Source organism: Helianthus annuus, chromosome 1 (genome assembly GCF_002127325.2).
Source record: "Helianthus annuus cultivar XRQ/B chromosome 1, HanXRQr2.0-SUNRISE, whole genome shotgun sequence".
NCBI classification, from domain to species: domain Eukaryota; kingdom Viridiplantae; phylum Streptophyta; class Magnoliopsida; order Asterales; family Asteraceae; genus Helianthus; species Helianthus annuus.
This window is the reverse complement of record NC_035433.2, coordinates 82,029,947-82,048,668: the sequence shown is the minus strand read 5'-3', so window position 1 is coordinate 82,048,668 and position 18,722 is coordinate 82,029,947. Positions and strand designations below refer to the sequence as shown.

General features: G+C 36.6%; 2 protein-coding genes across 2 annotated transcripts in view; both read right to left on the bottom strand.

Moving 5' to 3' along the window:
* LOC110870628 overlaps positions 1 to 18,722 on the bottom strand; it is a 66,499-nt gene that overhangs the window by 24,027 nt on the left and 23,750 nt on the right. The gene's annotated exons all lie outside the window — the stretch shown is intronic.
* On the bottom strand, positions 2,690 to 11,392 carry LOC110870619 (pentatricopeptide repeat-containing protein At5g41170, mitochondrial-like). Its single transcript, XM_035988198.1, has 8 exons — positions 11,255 to 11,392; positions 7,691 to 7,942; positions 6,792 to 7,624; positions 5,948 to 6,082; positions 5,529 to 5,592; positions 3,902 to 3,958; positions 3,599 to 3,652; positions 2,690 to 2,770 (listed from the first exon to the last, which is right to left on the bottom strand). The coding sequence occupies exons 1-8, from the start codon at positions 11,390 to 11,392 to the stop codon at positions 2,690 to 2,692; spliced, it is 1,614 nt and encodes a 537-aa protein (XP_035844091.1).

The window sequence follows — 18,722 nt, the reverse complement described above, 5'->3', positions numbered from 1 at the left end:
TATTTTTTTACAAGCATGCATCAACGACTTGCAAGAGGCGAGACAAATGGAAAAGGACATTGAGTTTTTGTCCAAACCGATCGACCACCTCCAAGGCGACGCGTTGATCTTGGCTCAAATGCGTCGCCAAAAAATACGAGAAAAATATGGACTTTAGATCATCTATTTTTTTTTAAAAAAAAATTTCTGTATTTTTTTCGGTTTTTTTAATTTTCTGTTTTTTTTTTTGGTATTTTTTTTCAAGTATTGTAATTTTTATTTTAAATTAATGAAGACTTTATGTTTTAAATTAAAAAAAATAATTGTAAAATGATTGAATGAGCGTTATTGGAATAATGCCTATAATGCCCTATGTGTGACTAGGATGCCACGTGTCGTATAATGCCCCATGTTGAGGGCATTTTTCTTGTTTACCACTACGGGTGGTCTTACACATATATCACCACACCATGTCCCTATGTGTATTTGTATACGTATATCTTTTATATTATTATTATTATTATTTGGTTTTGTAAAAAGAAACTAAAAAAATCATCAGTGACACTTCCTTTGTGGTTTACGAACATAATTAAACCGCAACCACTTATGCTTTATATTTTTCCTAAATGGCTAAATATGTCATGTTAACACCAACGTGGCGCTTTATGAGTTGTAAAGAATTTTACACTGTCGCATATAAAAAGTTTATTAAACGTTGATTTAAACATGTCATGTGTAAAGGAACTAGTTATGACTAACATGATCTTGGTATTCAATGTTACATGAAAAATAATAGTTTAGGGGGTATTTACTAATTATTAGTAGTTTAGGGAGTCTAATGTAATTGTTTGGGTTATTTACTTATTTATGTACGTAATATTGTACGTAATATGAAGGAAGGAAATCAGATTTGAAGTTTGAAATTCTCCTATCTTCTCCAAATATTCTCCTAGTTCTTCTCTTTTAGGGTTTAACCCTATCATTCAAGACCATCGTTTGAAAAGAGTTTTTTTTTTCTATTTAGTTATGTTTTTGAGGAAAAAAAATATTGTTTGTTAATTACATCCATGAGGATTATTATTAACATCTTTGCAAATAATATATATTTATTCATCAATCATGGTTTTATTAAAAACCTATAATTTATAATTTATTTTACATATAATAAAAAAACTCCTATAAAACTCAAAATCACGATCATGAATTAAATTTAACACATATAAACTAACACGATCATGAAATAAAGGGGAAACGGGGTCATCCAGGGATGAGGTGGACGTGGAAAGATGATGAGGTGGTGATCAAGGGAAACTTTTTTTTCTTTTAGGGGGGGGGGGGGTGGGGACCAAAGAAGGAAAAGGGGTGAATGGGGAATGAGGCTCGGGAAAAGTTGTACGGAGAACATTGGAATACCGTTCCCTGATTTTGCCCAATATCGGGAAAACTGTAACTTGTTCAGGGAGCCGGAACGACTCGGTCCAAACTAAAGGAAATGATGCTAGTTAGAAGTTAACAATGCATACCAACCAAATTATTATGTAACAAATAAACCAAACAATATAACAACTTAGTTTTCTATTACACGGTTTAACTAAATACATTGTATTCTGGTGACTGATATTGCATATTTTTATATACTTTACTAATCTATATATATTTGTACTTAAGATTTCCAAAACCAAACCTTAGGGAAAGATGGGGCACCTGTAGCCTGTACCGAAAGTGCTCGATACGGTACAGTACGGTATTTGAAAGTAAAAAGTCGGTAAAATACCATACCGATCCTGAAAAACACCGGATATGGGTACCAGATCAGTATCGAAATTCGACCAATATTTTTGGTACTGGTACCAACTTACTCATCCCTACTTAGGACAATATTGTTGAGGTCTGGGGGGCAATAACATGGTTAGAGGATATGATAATTGATAAAAGAGGTGGAATTGACAATTTGTATGTATACATGTCCATATATGATTCACATGTTTCCATATAATAAGAACTAGAATTGGTACCCGCCGCATTGCGGCGGGGTTCTTACATATGTGTCAGCGAGACAAAACATTCGCTAACTTCATATAACTTAACTACCTCTATAAAAACACTTGCTCGTAGATAACTGCAAAACATGCTAAAAAAATAATAACATGACCCAATTGTTGCACATTCCTGTTATATTATTCTTGTTCGTAGTAAAACAACTCGTTCTGTGATGTTCAGAACTCAACAGCCAAACAAAAAGCAAAAAGAGCCTAAACGCAAAAAGAGCAACAAAATCTCAGCCGTAACCAAAACAAAAAAAACGGCTTAACGGCATTCAAAAAGGTAATGATACGTTAATTTACAGCATCAAAAAAGCTAACATAACTAAACAAAGCAAGAGGCATCAAAGGAAAGACACAACATAGCCAACACCACTCTTTTGCATCCACACATCCATGAAGCCGAATGCTAGTCAGATAAAGAGATTTTGTTTGTGTCACATCAAGCAAGGTAGATACAATGGTTGTACAAACTGACAAAAGTTTGGTGTTAATATTTTGCAACAACTTTGAAAGTGCACCGTCATCCAATTTGCATAACCCTTCCACCAAAATCTTCAAAATGTCCTTCGTGACCCTAAAAAGAAATTGTTGCTGCTGTTTGAGATATGGCTATATGAACACAAAAATCTTCAATGTTTCTTTTGGACCACAAAAAACTTACATGATTATAAGGCTGCAAATACACCATCTACAAAGTTGTGATCATAAACTTCACTCTCGTAATCATTGTAAATATCCTGCATTGCCTGTCGTAAACAAAATGTTAGGTTCTTATTGATGTAAACGACGTTAGTCCAAAGGCCTGGGATGTCTGTCTCTCTAGCAATCTTCCTTTGGCCTTGGGGTTTGGCACTGATAGGATACACAATATGATCAGTTCAGTTTTAAAACCCATAAAAAAAGACAAGACTTTTATGCAAAGAAACAAAACATGAACTTCATTAAAAGAGAACATATAAATCACCTTCAAGTAAAGTGTTATTTAGCGGATTCCTCGGAATTTGGCATTTTATTCAAACACATATGGGCCCAAAATACATCAAATTCTGTATTTACTATAAAACAATGCCTCCGGTTGAAAACATAATCCCCTTTATGATTTCTTTCTTCCTTTTTAGTATAAGGTGATTACATACTCGCTTCTCAGATTCATTCTAACTTGAAATTTCCGCACATTAAAAATAATTCTCTCTTCTTATAAATTTCCTATTCACATTATTAGTGTAGCATTCCACACAATATTATCCCAACGAACACATAGTTAAACAATCAAAATCAACATAATACATTTTTCCCGTTGGTCACTTTGTAACAGTGGCGGATCTTGCCCGTTGAACGTCCCAGGGCCGAAAGCCACGGGCACTAAAAACATGCCCGTGCCGAACATAGTAGGTATAAAAAATTTTGATCGAACCGCGAAAATTAGCACTTCTGGCCTAAAAACGTGCCAGGGCCGTGGCCCTAGCACAACCCTTCTAAGATCTGCCAATGCTTTGTAAGCAGAAATAGGCTAACTATACAACCATAAACTGCACTACATATATGAAAAATAGAAACGGTAATGAACTACTAACCAGGTCCAGAAGAAAACTACTAAAGTAGTCATTCATTTGCATTTTATGATATACCTGTTGACCCATAAACGACAAATAAATCATTAGCCAATAAAGTCGAAGTCATGTTTGCCCACAACAAACTCATGAGGGTAGGAATGTAGGATAATATAAAATATTCATAAATAACCAAATGTAAGTGTTATGTCATAAAAAAATACACATAACTAAGAATAAGATGACCAAAACATATAACTTCTACGTATGTATTTCTACTTACTAAATCAATAACTTATTAGTAGATTAAAAAGCTTCTTATCTAACCTTTGAATAAGATAATTCAAACTCATCTTGTGAAACCGTCAACTCAGATAAGTATATCTGAAGTAAGATGATACAGTGATGAAATCTAGCACATATTCAGGAGAACTCATATGCAAGAATCTTTGGTTGTTATTGTGATGCTATTTCCTACAAAACACATTATAGCTTAAAATTATTTTTAAGAATCAAAGCAGTGATGAGTTATGACTGAATAAAAAACGTAAAAAACAATAATGTTAGAAGTGGATTTGAACCCATGCCCTCTTTCAAAGACCAGAACTTGAGTCTGGCGCCTTAGACCATTGTTAGATAAATGCTTAAAAATTAAACGTTTATTGGGGTATACCTTTCGGATATGAAGATTCAACCATAACAGCATCATAACTTCCTTCTTGGTCAACCTTTAGAAATGCGACTCCCTTTTTTTGAACTACAAGAAATGCGACTCCTGATAGATTACAAATCATCAAAAAAATAAGTCTTTATTAAAAACAATACATAAAAACAAAACAATATTTTGTTTCATGTTGATACCATCACCAACATAAAGTGTGACTCAACAACCTCACCGGCAGCTAACCGGAAACCTCACCGGAAACTAAATATTAAACTTAGTCTCAATCATCTCCCAATGAGCTAATCTGTTCGAAAAGAAGACATGCAAGTTAAGCTAATCTTACCAAAAATCTTGCCAAAGATCCGCCGGAACCTTAGTTCCTCAAGCCTTCGTCTCTAGTATCTCCGAATTTCATCTAGGGTCGTTAACTCTACCATCATCGCTCATAGTATTCCTCGCCTCTATAGCCGTCACCACCACCAAAACCTCGATTAAAAACTAAGCACAATCATTTAATCACATTCAAACATCAACATAATCAAAACAACACATAGAATCACAACATATTTTTTTACTTTAATACCCTTAATTTCATCCTCAAATATTACTACCATCTGTACTTTTCTAAAAATCTAACAATACAATCAACCTAGCTTTGAAATTTACTCAAAATCACAGTAACTGTAAAGTGATCAGTGACGTCAGTCATACCATGGCTGTTGTGAGTTAGGGTTTGTGTAAGAGACACAACTTCTCGGCAGCCATCAATTTAGTCTGGCACTCGATCTATGTTCTGTAACTTATTAGGGCTGATCGGCTCGCATCAGCTCTCCGGGGATCGATTCCGTGACCGTGGAAAGTGGAAGATTGTGGTGTCGTAGGGTGGGTGGTATATTGGTGACAGAGGAAGACACTGATGAAGCATAAATGGTGGTGGTGGAGTAGCCGGCGCCGTTTCCGCCTGATATCATCACCGCTGGAGCGGTGGTGAGAGAGAGGGGTAGAAGCAGATATTTTTTGATAAAGACGATTGTGATGGGATTGACAAATGGATCAATAACAACCATAAATTTTTTTCATTTTTGAAAAACACCCTAAGCAAAGGTTACAACACATATATGCATATACAAGTTGCTTCTTTATAGTGTTTAATTATAACATGTAAGCTAAAAAAATAAAAATAGTCCTGTTTCACCATAAGGCTCAGGATCAACTTCAAATGATGGTGCATTAAAACTAAAGAATGACGTTGAACATAGATATGAAGTCGATTTAACGGTCGAGACATGCCTCGACCATACGTGGTTCGTCGCGTACTGCAGCAACAAGCTCAGTGTCACACAATATTTGCTTTCTGCATAAAGGAGAGTTGATATTTATAAATACACAAATAATCGAAAAGACTGCTTATTGTGGTGCAACAATTGGTGTGTATATAAAACAGCAGCCTGCAGCAAGCTATTATATTATAGAATTACAAAATTGCCAATTAGAAAAACCTTTTACTATTTTTAAAATTCTAGTGTCAGTGTATTAATGCTATTTTACTACCTACTAACGCACTATGCAGGTAATGCGGTAAAATATCGGATATCGGTCAAGGGCCGATATTTGAGATATAGGTTATCTCGGTGAGATATCGGTAATTTTAATATAATGCAGAATTTATATATATATAGCAATTTAACACTAATAATTCAGTGATATACCGGTTATATGGGTCAAATATCGGTGATATATCGGTTATGTCGGTCAATATTGCTGACAATATCAGTACCGATATTCTGACCGATATTTTACTAGGGGACCGATATGGCGATATATCACCGTTATTAACTGCATAGCTAATGCATACGATATTGCAGAATTGAAGCATATGCCAAAATCAGGGTCTTGTTTTTAAGTAAAAGAAATGTTAAAAACAAATTAGCAATAATAATAAAAAGGTACAACAAATAGTACCCTCAATAAGTATTCGGAAACTGCCAAACAGGAGTTAGTATATCTCTAATGCATACACGTTATGATGTTTCTTTGCTTGTTTTATTATCGGTTTGTTTGATTTATTATTTAACATAAGCGTGTTTTCTACCCGGTTCCTATTTAAAGCTTGCTATAATCTTTTTAGTATATGGTATAAACAGTAAACAAACTGTAGGACCTAGTAACTTACAGAACTATGATTTAGGTTGTGTGCAGCGGTGCATATTGCAAGTTGTCCAGTCATCGTCTCTACGACCACCTGAAGTCACAACATACCCAATGAAGACATACATACATATTCCAAAATAAAGTAATAAACCACCGAAATAAAAAAAATATCTATCTTTCGAAAACAAAAACTAACTTACGCGTTCGGTTAGGGTTTTATTAAGCACAGATCCAGAATTTCGGCTAATTTACAGTTTCGGTTATTGATTATGGTAACAATATTTTACGCCTCAACATCCAATTAAAACACGATGTCCTTTGATACTAAAAACCGATTGGAAGAGTGTTCGCCATCTCTTGCAGAAAACCAAATGTCCATTTTCAATCATGTCATTCAAGTACCGAAACGCTTCATTTGCCCGACCGCGATCACATAACAATCTTATAACTCGCTCGTATAACGCTCCATTGACAGCCATTTTCCTCTTCAACATTTCTTCAAACACCATTACCGCTTTTCGAACATCATTCCCGCTACAATATCCGTTAAACATGATAGTGTAACTCGTTACGTCAAGTTTCCCGTACCTCCCTTCATTCAATCGCCATCTCTCAAAGAAAAGCTCCGCTTTCGACACACCATCGTGCTTCCAATAACTGCCTAATATGATATTACAAACATATGAACCGTTTACAAAACCATTAACCGTTAAAATCTCGTCAAATAACCTTAAAGCATCATCACTTTTCCCGTTTTCGCATAGTCCCATGATTACATACGTAACAATTTCATCAACACGAACCAACCCCTTTTTCCTTTGAGCTTTAAAAAACTTCATAGCGTCTTCATCCCTACCGCTTCGAAAAAGCGCCTTAATAAACGACCCATAAACACAAATTTCCGGCAAAGCTCTACCACTCATCATCTTTTTCAACAAAACTTCCGCATCATCAAGTTTCATCGCATTACACAAAGCACGAAAATAACACTCATACGCCATTAGTTCCGGAACAACACCCTCGCAGTTTAACTGAAAAATCGCTCGTCGACCCTCCTTTAACTCTTTCTTTTCCTCCCCAAACTTTTTCACCGAACCCCGTTTTAACAACTTTCTAAACAACTTATCGGCTTCACGATACTTCCCGGATTTACAAAGACCGTGGATCCACGATCCGTACACACAAATATCAACAACAAACCCGTTTTTAACAAGCTTCCGCAACGCCAAATCCGCCTCATCAAAATCCCCATTTCGACAAAAACATCAAAACATCGAAAAGTATGTCCAAATATCAACAACCATACCCTTATCATACATCTCATTCACAACATTTTTCGCTAAAAATCCCTCATTTAAACTACACAAAGCTGCAGATAAAGCAACATAGCTTTGTCTATCCAAACAACAACTCCCACCATCCATAAAAATCCTGTCATAAACATCTTTAACTTCACTAAGTTCACCAAACTTACAAACAAGAATCACATAATCCGAAAAGGAAAAATTCAATCTTTTTACAGACCCACAAATGTCTGCCCATAAAGATTCAATCTGATTAATGGGACTATCTTTAAGTAAGAAATTGAAGAGTAAACTGTATAGAAAAGGTTGACTTACGGTGCCTGATGAGTTTAAGTGTGAGATTAGGGTTTTTGCTCTGGAAAGTTTGTTGATTTTGGTGAGGTAATCGATTATTATGAGAGATGTAGCGGGATTTAACATGTGGGTATTGGTTAGGAGTGAGTCTAAGGTGGTTAGAGAGGGGTAGTGTTTTGGGTTTGTTGAGAGATGTTTGATTTGGTTGAGTACGGATTGCAAGAATGTTAAAGATGGTGATGGAACCGGCGGAACGGTGGAGAAAGAGGCGGAGAAGAGTAGGGAGAGAGGTCGCCGGGGAAGCTTCATCATCAAGAGAATACTGATTTCATCAAACTAGTTGATTTTCCCCCTGGCGTTGCGGAGGGGACTTATTAATGCCTGCAAAACACGTGACGACAACGGCAAACAAATACCAAAATTAAAACATAAAATGACCTGGTAACGATAGTGATTTTAAATAATCTAATATATAATAATAAGACCCACACGTTCTACATGTTAGAAATTCGGTTGTTTTCAGTTTAATTATTACGGTGAGAACACGTTAAAATATGGATGAGCTCGGTACTGGTAATGGCACCGAAAGTACCGATCCGGAAAATCATCGAAATTAGGTACCGGCACCGAAAATGCTCGGTACCATACGGTATGGTATTTGAAGGTAAAAATCAGTAAATATAGGTATGGTGCTAGACCGGTGTCTAACCAAAAGTAACGATTCTGAAAACGCCAAAGGTGGATACCAAATTGGTACCGAAAATGATTGGTATAGTAAATTTGGTACCGATACAATACCGGTTTGATTACATGATTTGATACGATTTGCTCATCAATAATCGAAAGTTAATTTTAAATGCTACAATTCATTCATTATAGAAAAAGACAAAAAAGAAAACAAAATAAGTTGTTTTGTATATAAAACCTCATTCAAACGAAATACAGTTTACTTACCGTGTGTATGAAAAGTAATCTAAACGGTGAAATTACTTGCGTTGCTACAGGATTTGATGAGCTCGGTACCAACCGGTACTGAAAATACTGTTACCAAAAATGCCCAAAAGTGGGTACCGGTACCGAATATACCTAGTACGGTACGGTTGGTACGGTACCGGTATTTGAGGGTAAAAACCAGTGAATATCGGTGCCGAACCGATACCGAAAATGTCAAATGTCGGTACCATTCGGTACCGAAAATATACCCGGTTTGGTAAATTTGATACCAGTACCGGTACCCGATACCATTTGCTCATCCCCTTGATGATGTTACTATTCATTGGGTTGTGTATGAAAAGTAATCTAAACGGTGCAATTACTTGCGGTGCTATGTTGCTACATGATTTGATGAGCTCGGTACCAATCGGTATCGAAAATCCCCAAAAGTGGGTACCGGTACCGAGTATACCTGGTACGTTAAGATTCAGTACCGGTCGGTACTGGTATTTGAGTGTAAAAACCGGTGCTGAACCGATACCGAAAATGTCAAAAATCGGTACCGATTCGGTACCGAAAATATACCCGGTTTGATAAATTTGATACCGATACCGGTACCCGATATCATTTGCTAATCCCCTTGATGGTGTTAGTGTTCATTGTGTTCTAATTTTAATATATAGGTAAATGTGTTTAAACTCTAGAGGGTTAAAGTCTTCATTTGAGAATTATGAGTTTTATTATAGCGGGTGCGGTGGGTTTATGTGGAATTAATGACGGATCGGGTTATTAACGTTGTATGTGATTGCGTGTGTGAGTGATCTTTTGCCTATAGGTGTACCCAGATGATCATTCTTTGTTGGACATTAAAAAAAATCAAATATGTTTTAGATAGTTTCCCAACATGTCACTAATGATGTCTGTGATTGCATACGTGAGTGATATTTTGCGTATGGATGTATTTGAATAGCCGGGTTTGTTGGATGTTCAAAACATATAAAATGTGATTGGTTATTCTTTCAAATCATTAGTATTTTAACTAACAAAATGGTGGAAACGACACTTATTGTCTATTTCTATGTAATCGATTTAGTTTTTTTTTGAAAGGCATGTAATTGATTTAGTAACAGTTATCTTTGTTCACCTTCTCTTTTTTAAATAGTAAAATACTTTTTGAGTATCTGTGTTTTATTGGTTTTACCAACTTGAGTCTAAAATTAAAAAAATTAACATCCTAAGTACCAAAACGCTCGTTCTAATATTTTGAGTCTAGATTTTTAACTCCACTAGTTATAAAAACCGTCGTCGCGTTGCGGCGAACTTGTTTTGTTATTTAGTCTGTGTTTATATGTGTTTGAAATTACTACGAGCGCGTTGCACACGGAATCACTGAGAAGAATAAAAAGAAAATGTAGAAAAAAACACCAAAAAATAACCGAAAGAAAATCAACTAAAAAAGTTGTATGGTAATGATGTTGTTCGGTAGAAACCCGTAGTCAGAGATGAGCAAATAGTATGGGTACCGGTACCGAATTTCCTGAACCGAAAGATCCTAAGTACCAGTTCGGTACTGACGTTTAGCGTTCCTGGTACCGGTTCGCTACCGGTTTTTAGCTTCATATACCGATACCGTAACCGGTGTTTTCGGTACCAATACCGATTCGGTATCAGTTGGTACCGAGCTCATCCTTACTCCTGAAACTAAAAAAAAATTGTACGATACCGTTGTTGTTCATACGGTACCTGTGATTAGGGATGAGCAAATGGTACTGGGTAGTAGTACCAAATTTCTCGAACTAAAAGATTATCAAACTCAATCCGGTACCGACCTGACGTTTTATGTAGGTGCTGTTTTTTACCTTCATGTAGGAATAACGAACCGGTATTTTCGATACAAGTACCGGTTAACATCAAGCTTATCAAACTTAAAAGGTAAAGAATATAACAATTATTATAATGTTAAAGTTATAAAACTATAAAAAAAACTGTGTATAATAGTTTATTATATTATAATTTACTATTCATTTCATTCATTTATTAATATATAGGAGAATTTGAATTTTCTATTAGTTTTTCATGGAATGATTAAAATGCCCCTATATTTAAAATAAGCTTGTGAACCTTATCTCTCATATATACTCACTCTCTCTCATGCATACACACTCTTTCTCTCCCTCTCTTCTTCCTTTATCTCTCTCTCTCTAAAGAGATATAAACCATACACTTGCAACTACACACCTACAACCACAACAAACCTCACAATTTTCAACCATACACCACCATAAACCATCACCATCACCGAAGTCCTCTATCAAACACCATAATAAATCTCACCTGGCCAGTCAATAGTTGTTGAGCACTGGCGGTGATGGTCAAATCTACCTTTGGGATCTTAGAACCATGACTTATTTCCACCGAAAACATCTTTGAAGTAGGATCTGGACACACAACCCACACCCCGCCTTCACCCATTTGCCGTCGGCCGCCAAACAACCCAACAACCAACGATTTTTGGTTTGGATCTTGATTTAGAGGTGGTGGTGCGGTGGGGATAGTGGTGCGGTGGTGGGGATGATGATTGTTTGGTGGTGGGGATGATGATGGTATGGTGATGGGGATGGTGGCGCAGTGGTTGGGATGGTAGTGGTGGGGATGGTGGAGGGTGGTAGGATGTCTAAACGAAAAAGAAAGAAAGAGAGAGATAGAGAGAGAGCGAGTGAGAAAAGTGCAGTGTGTGAAATGTTTGTGTGTGTATATGATTCTTTTATATATTTTATAGATAATATATAGGGTATGTTTGGCAAAAATAGCTGTTGGCTTGTGGCTGAAAGCTAGTAATTAGTAACTGTAGCTTTTTAGATATATTTGGTGTTTGACAGAGTAGCTGTAGCTTTTAATAAAATGTATAAAATGACCAAAATGGACATAACTAAAAATCTAAAAAGTTTGTTCATTAAAAAGTTCATTATCTTTAGAGGTTAAAAAAGTCATTTTTCCCTAAAAGCTTGTAGCTCCTTCTAAACGCTACTAGTAGGAGCGTTCAACCAAAAGGTTCAAGATCCTAACCTAAAAGCTTCAAGCTCCTTCAACCAAACAAGACTTTTTATTGAATAAGAGTTTTTTCTTAAAAGCTTAAAGCTAAAAGCTTCTAAAAGCTTCATGCCAAGCATACCCATAATATTAAAATCCTTATGCATTAAAGACTTGTTTCTAATAGTTGTACTTTGTATGTAAATGACTTAATTGCCCTTGTAGTTAAGAGTATTCACATCCCTTCTATCAAATTATGTGAGGGGTGTCTTTATATTATAAAAAGGGCAGTTGGATTTTAACACCTCAAACTTTGAAGAATTGGCCGATAACACCCGCAACTAACACTTTGATCTGTGACACCCCAAACTTTTAATTTTTTTTGTTATTTCACCACTTAGTTAAAAAAGGAGTAACTGAGTTAGTCTTTCATCCTAGCTGGCATCATTAATCCTACATGGCACCCATGACGTGGCAAACACATGTTATAAGAAGCAAATGGCAAGATGAGGTGTCATTATGAGGTATGAGGTGGCCACTTATATATATATATATATATATATATATATATGTATGTATAGGTAATCACCCAAATCAAAAACCCTGCTCAATATAAAAAATTAAATCATTATCATCATCATCTTTATCGTTCTTCATCTTCACCCCAAAATCAAATCATCATCTTCATCTTCAACGATTCATCATCATCTTCAACGGTTCACCATACAAAATCGAATCATCATCATCTTCATCGGTTTATCATTACACATAACCACCGATTTACAGCCACCACCCTCGAATCATCATCATCATCTTCATCGGTTCACCAACAACCACCTCCCGCCACCACCCTCCAAACCCACAACCACCGATTTACAGCCTCACAAATAAAACCTAAATTAACCTTCGATTCAAGCCTTCAAACGGATCTGCAAATCAGAAAAAAAAACCACTGCTCATTTCGTGATTTAGGGTTTCGTGTTTTGTTGTTGTTCGCCGGAGATGATGGTGGTTAGTGGGTCTACTTTGATGGCGGGTGGGGCAGTGGTGGGCGGTGGTAGTTGGTGGAGTGGTTTTTGATGGTTGACGGTGGCGGTGTAGAGGGGTAGAGAGAGATGTAGAGAAAGGGGCGGTGGTGGTTGGTGGAGACAATGGTGGTTCTTGATGGTTGAAGGTGTCGGTTCTTGGTGGTGGTGGAGAGGGGTTTAGAGAGAGATGTAGAGAGGGGGTTGTGGTGGTGGTGGTGGCTGCTTGTATATGAAGGTGTCTCTACATATACAGACACCTTGATGAGGGCGGTGGTGGTTGGTTTTGAAGAGGAAAGAGGGTGGCGGTGGTGGTGGATTTTGAAGAGGAAAGGGGGTGGCGGTGGTGATGGATTTCGAAAATGATATATAATTTGAAAGTTGCGTTTTGCAGATTATATAGAAATTAGTTTTGGGATGAAGATGATATAGAATTTGTATGTTGGATTTTGTAGAATGATATAGAAATTAAATTTAGGTTTTGTTTTTTTTTTATTTGTTCTTGTTCATGAACTTAGATGAACTTTGAATGTAATGATATGAACATCTTGAATGTTTGAAGATGTTCTTGCTATTAAAATGATGAAACTGATATGAACATAGTCCCAGATCTTTAAAATGATGAAATTAGAATTTAGGATTTGTTATTGGTTTTTTTTAATATTGTCAAAAATAGTCCACGTAGGATGCCAGCTAGGATAGGATGGAAGACTAACCCAGTTACTCATTTTTTAACTGCGTGGTGAAATGACAAACAAAATTAAAAGTTCGGGGTGTCACAGATTAAAGTGTTAGTTGCGGGTGTTATCGGCCAATTCTTCAAAGTTTGAGGTGTTAAAATCCAATTGCCCTTATAAAAAAGTGGAAATAGCTGTGAGTAGAGCAGGGAGAAAATGTTATTGTCCATCTGTATATTTGGGGGACATTGTTCACCCTCTATAACTTTTTAATATGTTTTGAAAATGGTTGTGAGTTGAGGGGAAAGGAAATGTAATCATAAATATATAAAAAATATAAATTAATTGAAAGGAAAAAAGAAATTGTAGTTGTTTCTAGTGTAATTGTAATTATATGGTAGATTTGATGGAATGGGTGTGAATACTGATAGACTTGGTGAAGTGCTCGCTCAACGATTTTGATAACCTAAAACGAAATATAAATTTAGGGTGTTTTCCAAAAAATAATAATAATAATAAACAAACAATCCACACACACCTATTTTGTTTCTTTTGCCTTTTAGAATGACCAAATTCATACTTATAAAATCTATTTGGCATTATAAATTGGATCAATTAGCAAAGTATATTATAGAACAAATATTTCAATTAAGGCTTAAAAAACTAATTTCAATCAGCAATTAGAATTACACAAAATCAACAATCAAATTTCAATTAGAGCTTCACTAAGGATTTATATCAGAGATTTCAGTCACTTTTGTAATAAACTATAAAGATCAATGTACCTTAATTTGGAGTAAGATTTATTAGAAACAATAACATTCGGAATTAAAAAAAAAAGAAAAAAAAGACAATTGCTTTATTCAGTTTAGGGATCGTGTACTTACCGGAGTATGGTCTGGAACTAACGGATCGAATGGTCTCCGATTTCTCTTCTTGGTCTGCGATGGTGAGGATGGTCGCAGAATGTGGTGGTCGGCAGTTGCCGATGGTAGGGTTTGGTAGGTTGATGATGAGAGGTTTTAAAGGGATGATTTGCAAGATACACTTAGGCCCCTCAAGTATTCAACTTACATAACTTTAGCCCAAAGCAGCCTATTTAGTTTCAATTAAATACGTAATACCCCCTACAAATCCGTTGCGTCTAAACCCATACCTCTTCTCGTGCTCGCAAGACCGCTATTACTCGCAAAATAATATAGAGTAGGAAATTTCGGGATGTTACATATCACCATCGTTGACAGTTGTCACTGATCACCTATCACCGTTGTTGAACTCTAGCTACCTTACACCAGCATTATTGTCAATTCATCCCCATCGCATCCACAACCAACGTCCTCATGCCCATACCGACCACCCACACCATTCTTTGGGTAAAAAAACACACAAGATTTTTAACATGAGGGGCATCATAACATGTTACACCATCGATTTGAAAACCCGCAAGAGACAATGTGAAATCATACACAAAATGAATTATACGACTATTGTACAACTGAGTAAAGATGTGAAACTTGTTTCAAGACAATCGAAGTTATATGTGGATTATACATCAAGGATAATTTATAGAAACCAACGGTGCAACATTAAACTAACGATTGGTTCGACCAAGTTAAATAACCGCATCTTTAATGTAATCATGTAACACGCCTGTAAGATTAAATATATTATGTGATAATATTTAATCTATAGCCATTATAATCATTTACATGATAGAGATCAAAATATATAACAATCCTATTAAATAATTAGTTGGTAATTGTTGATGGGCCCAATTACCCTTATTAACTAATTAGGGTTTCCTCCTGGGTGCTTATATAAGGAGAATTATATGGAGGTTAAGGGGTTACTCAGTTACACAATCAGACACCCTATTAGCCATAACATCATAATGTTCGGCCTCCTCTCCATAGCCGATTACCCCTTTATCGGTTCTCATCATCACCATCATTAGATTGCACCCTAAGGAGGAACCAGATCAAGATGACAATCATGTCAAACCTTATTGCTGCGTCTCCATCTGGATTCTCTGCTGACCTGTACTGCTGCAATCAGGTATGTTTTCATGTTTTCCTTCATGTATAAACAGAACTGAACCAACATGTGGTATCAGAGCATATGTTGATTAGTCAGTTCTGTTTTCGTATCCATAATTCTGGGATTGAAACTTGGAAAACGGAATTTTTTGAAACCTTATGAATCATAACAGCCGGTTTCGAGTCGGCCTTGTCCACTCGAGATCATTGTTTTCGGATAAAAGCTTAATCATATGTTTATTCGAAATTAAATGGTTTATGTTTTAGCCGAAATCTGTTTAGAAAATTATTAATTTTCAGGTTTCGGGTTCCAGAATTTTATGTTTTATTTTTTTAGGGTTCATCACTTGTTCTTAGAAAATTCGAAAATTCTATTATGTTTTGGAATATGATTCGGATTATTAAGTGTTTTTCCTGGTTTTGATCTGTTTTGTCCTCTAAAGATTTCGAAAAACTGTTATTAGATAAACAGATTATGATTTTGAAATATTTGATAAAATTAAATCATTATTAAAACAGGAAACACTATCATAAAATCCCTTAGATTTCGAATTTTCGGTTATGATATCACAATTAACAGCTGTAACAGGAAGTTTCGAGATCATTGTTGGTGCACTTGTGTCTGTACTTTGTCTGTATTCGGTCTGTATGTAAACGATGTCCTTGGTAGTCTGTAAGTTGACCAAGTCAACCATCCTCCGGATTGACTTGGCCAACAGTTGACATATGTTTAATATGTTAGTCTGTCTCGAAGGATAGGCTCGAAGGATAGACTCGAAGGATACTGTTGATCCTTCGAGATGGTCGATAGATATGGTTCGACTGTTAGACCTCGAAGGATCATCCTTCGAGGTCCCTGCTCATCCTTCGAATGACTTGTCCTCGATAGATGATCCTTCGGACCATCTATCGGATCCTTCGGGATAGACAACCTGTGCTGGGTATATAAATACCCATGCAGTGTATTGTGAAAGACAGATGCACACATAGAGAGTTAGAGAAACTCTGCTGCAAAACACACACACACACTTTAGAGAGTTTGCAAACAGATTGTAAACATTGTGCTTGTAACTGTAAACCTTCATACGTATTAATACAGTGGTGTTAATCGGTGAACTTTGTGTGTTCTTGTGTTTGTTCTTGCTTCATCCCGGTTTGCCTACTAGCTTGGATTCCGCACTTGCTAGTGGGTTAGTATAACAAGGTTTAGGTTGTTCTCGATCCTCCGAGAAAAGGGACCTACAAGTGGTATCAGAGCCTCGCTCTTTACCTTGTTTAAAACCGGTTTGTTCGAGTTCTTTGGTATGTTTGGACACTTGGTTTAGCACTCGTTTTTGGTAGTTTCCTTGCATTTTGAAACTGAAAAACGGATACTAAACCTATCGGGAGTGTTCGGGGTCGGTTTGGGTAACATAAAAATCGTTTTTGTGAAACTTTGAACTTTCCGGCCATACTTCCGGTTTGTCTCCGGTGACTGAACTTGAAGATAAGGTTGCCTATTTTGGTAAAATTTTTGAAAGTCAAATTGTTTGGTGAAAAGTTGTTGGCAGACCATCCTTTCAGCCGAAAGTACCTCACCAACCTATCACCTTTCTCACCAACCTGTCCTTTCGTGTCAGTGTGTCAGTAAGCTTTCGAAGGATATCTTTCGATTTCGAAAGATCACCTTTCGATTGGAGACAGCTCGAAAGATTAGCATCCTTCGAGTAGTCTTTCGAAGTCTAAGGGTTATCCTTCGTAGTTGGAATCTTTTCGAAAGTTGGTTGTCCGAAAGATAAGGATTCATCTCGAAAGATAAGGATCTTTCATTGTGAATCTTTCGAGATCAGTATTCGAAAGATATAGATCTTTCGAACTGTGAATCTTTCGTGATAATCAGTCGAAAGATAAGGATCTTTCATTGAGAATCTTTCGAAGACTTTGCTCGAAACTCAACAGTAATCTTTCGATCACTGTTGATCCTTCGAACAAGTCTTGATCTTTCGATCAGATTGTATCTTTCAATTGTTGTCTGTTTGTTGTTAACAGTTTGTGGTGTGTAGGTTATTTGTTAATTTTTGATCAAAATGAGTTGCACAAGTCCTTGGGATTGGAGTACGGATCCACAACCAGATCTGAAACAGATGTCGATGGCTGAATATATGACGAGTGCCATACCTAAACAACAACAGTCAATAAGTTCATGTCAATGGGCTTTGGTATCCAATCAAAGTCAAAGTCTTCAGAACCTTCTGATTAGTGAGAGTGAAGCAGGAAGTAGCAATCGTCCACCAAAGCTGAACCACATGAACGATTTTCCGTCATGGAAAGGCCGCTTTCACACATATGTTCAAGGACAAAACACCGACCTTTGGATGTGTTTTGTCAATGCATTCAATGAAAGTCTTGAAAGTAGAGCATCCACTTCAGAAGGTTACGCCAACATGCTTGAAAATGACAAGAAGGCTTATGAATTGGAGAAAAAGGCCTATGCCACACTTACTCAAGCACTCAACAAAGACATCTACCATCAGTTTTCATATTGCAAGACCACGAAAGCATTGTGGGATGCCTTAGTTGCTAGAGGAGAAGGCAATGCAGCTGCTCGAAAATCTCGGCATGATTTGTTGAAGAAAGAGTTTGAATCCTTTCAGTTTTTAGAAAACGAGACTCTGAATGATATGACCACACGTTTCTATCATTTGATTAGTGAAATGTGTGCTTATGGAGTGGCAGCTACTCAACAAGACATGGTGAATAGGTTTGCTGACGCCCTACCCCCAAAATGGAGTTCGTTTATTGAGCTGTTGAAGCATACTAAAGCTCTAGAAACGATTAACATCTATGAGTTCATTCAGAAGCTGGAACATAAAAATGATGAAGAAATCAGGAAAGCAAGGCGTGCTCCAGCTCCTCAGAATACAGAAATGTATCTTCTGGGATTCGATGCTTTGGCAAGATCCGCTGCAGCTCAGCAACAGCAACCTAAGCTGCAGACTGCATTTGTGTCCAATACAAGTTCAAGTTCCATTCCATTTCCTCAATCAACAGCTGC

Bases quoted from the DNA above. Each gene is read 5' to 3' on its own strand.
- LOC110870619 (XM_035988198.1), bottom strand. From the start codon at position 11,392: ATGGGTGAAGGCGGGGTGTGGGTTGTGTGTCCAGATCCTACTTCAAAG. The intron at 7,625-7,690 runs GTTGTTGATATT...GATTTTGATGAG, and splicing joins AGATGTATGATAAGGGTATG to GCGGATTTGGCGTTGCGGAA. The intron at 5,593-5,947 runs GTATATCACTGA...TCCTTTATGCAG, and splicing joins ATATTTGACCCATATAACCG to AAAGCAAATATTGTGTGACA.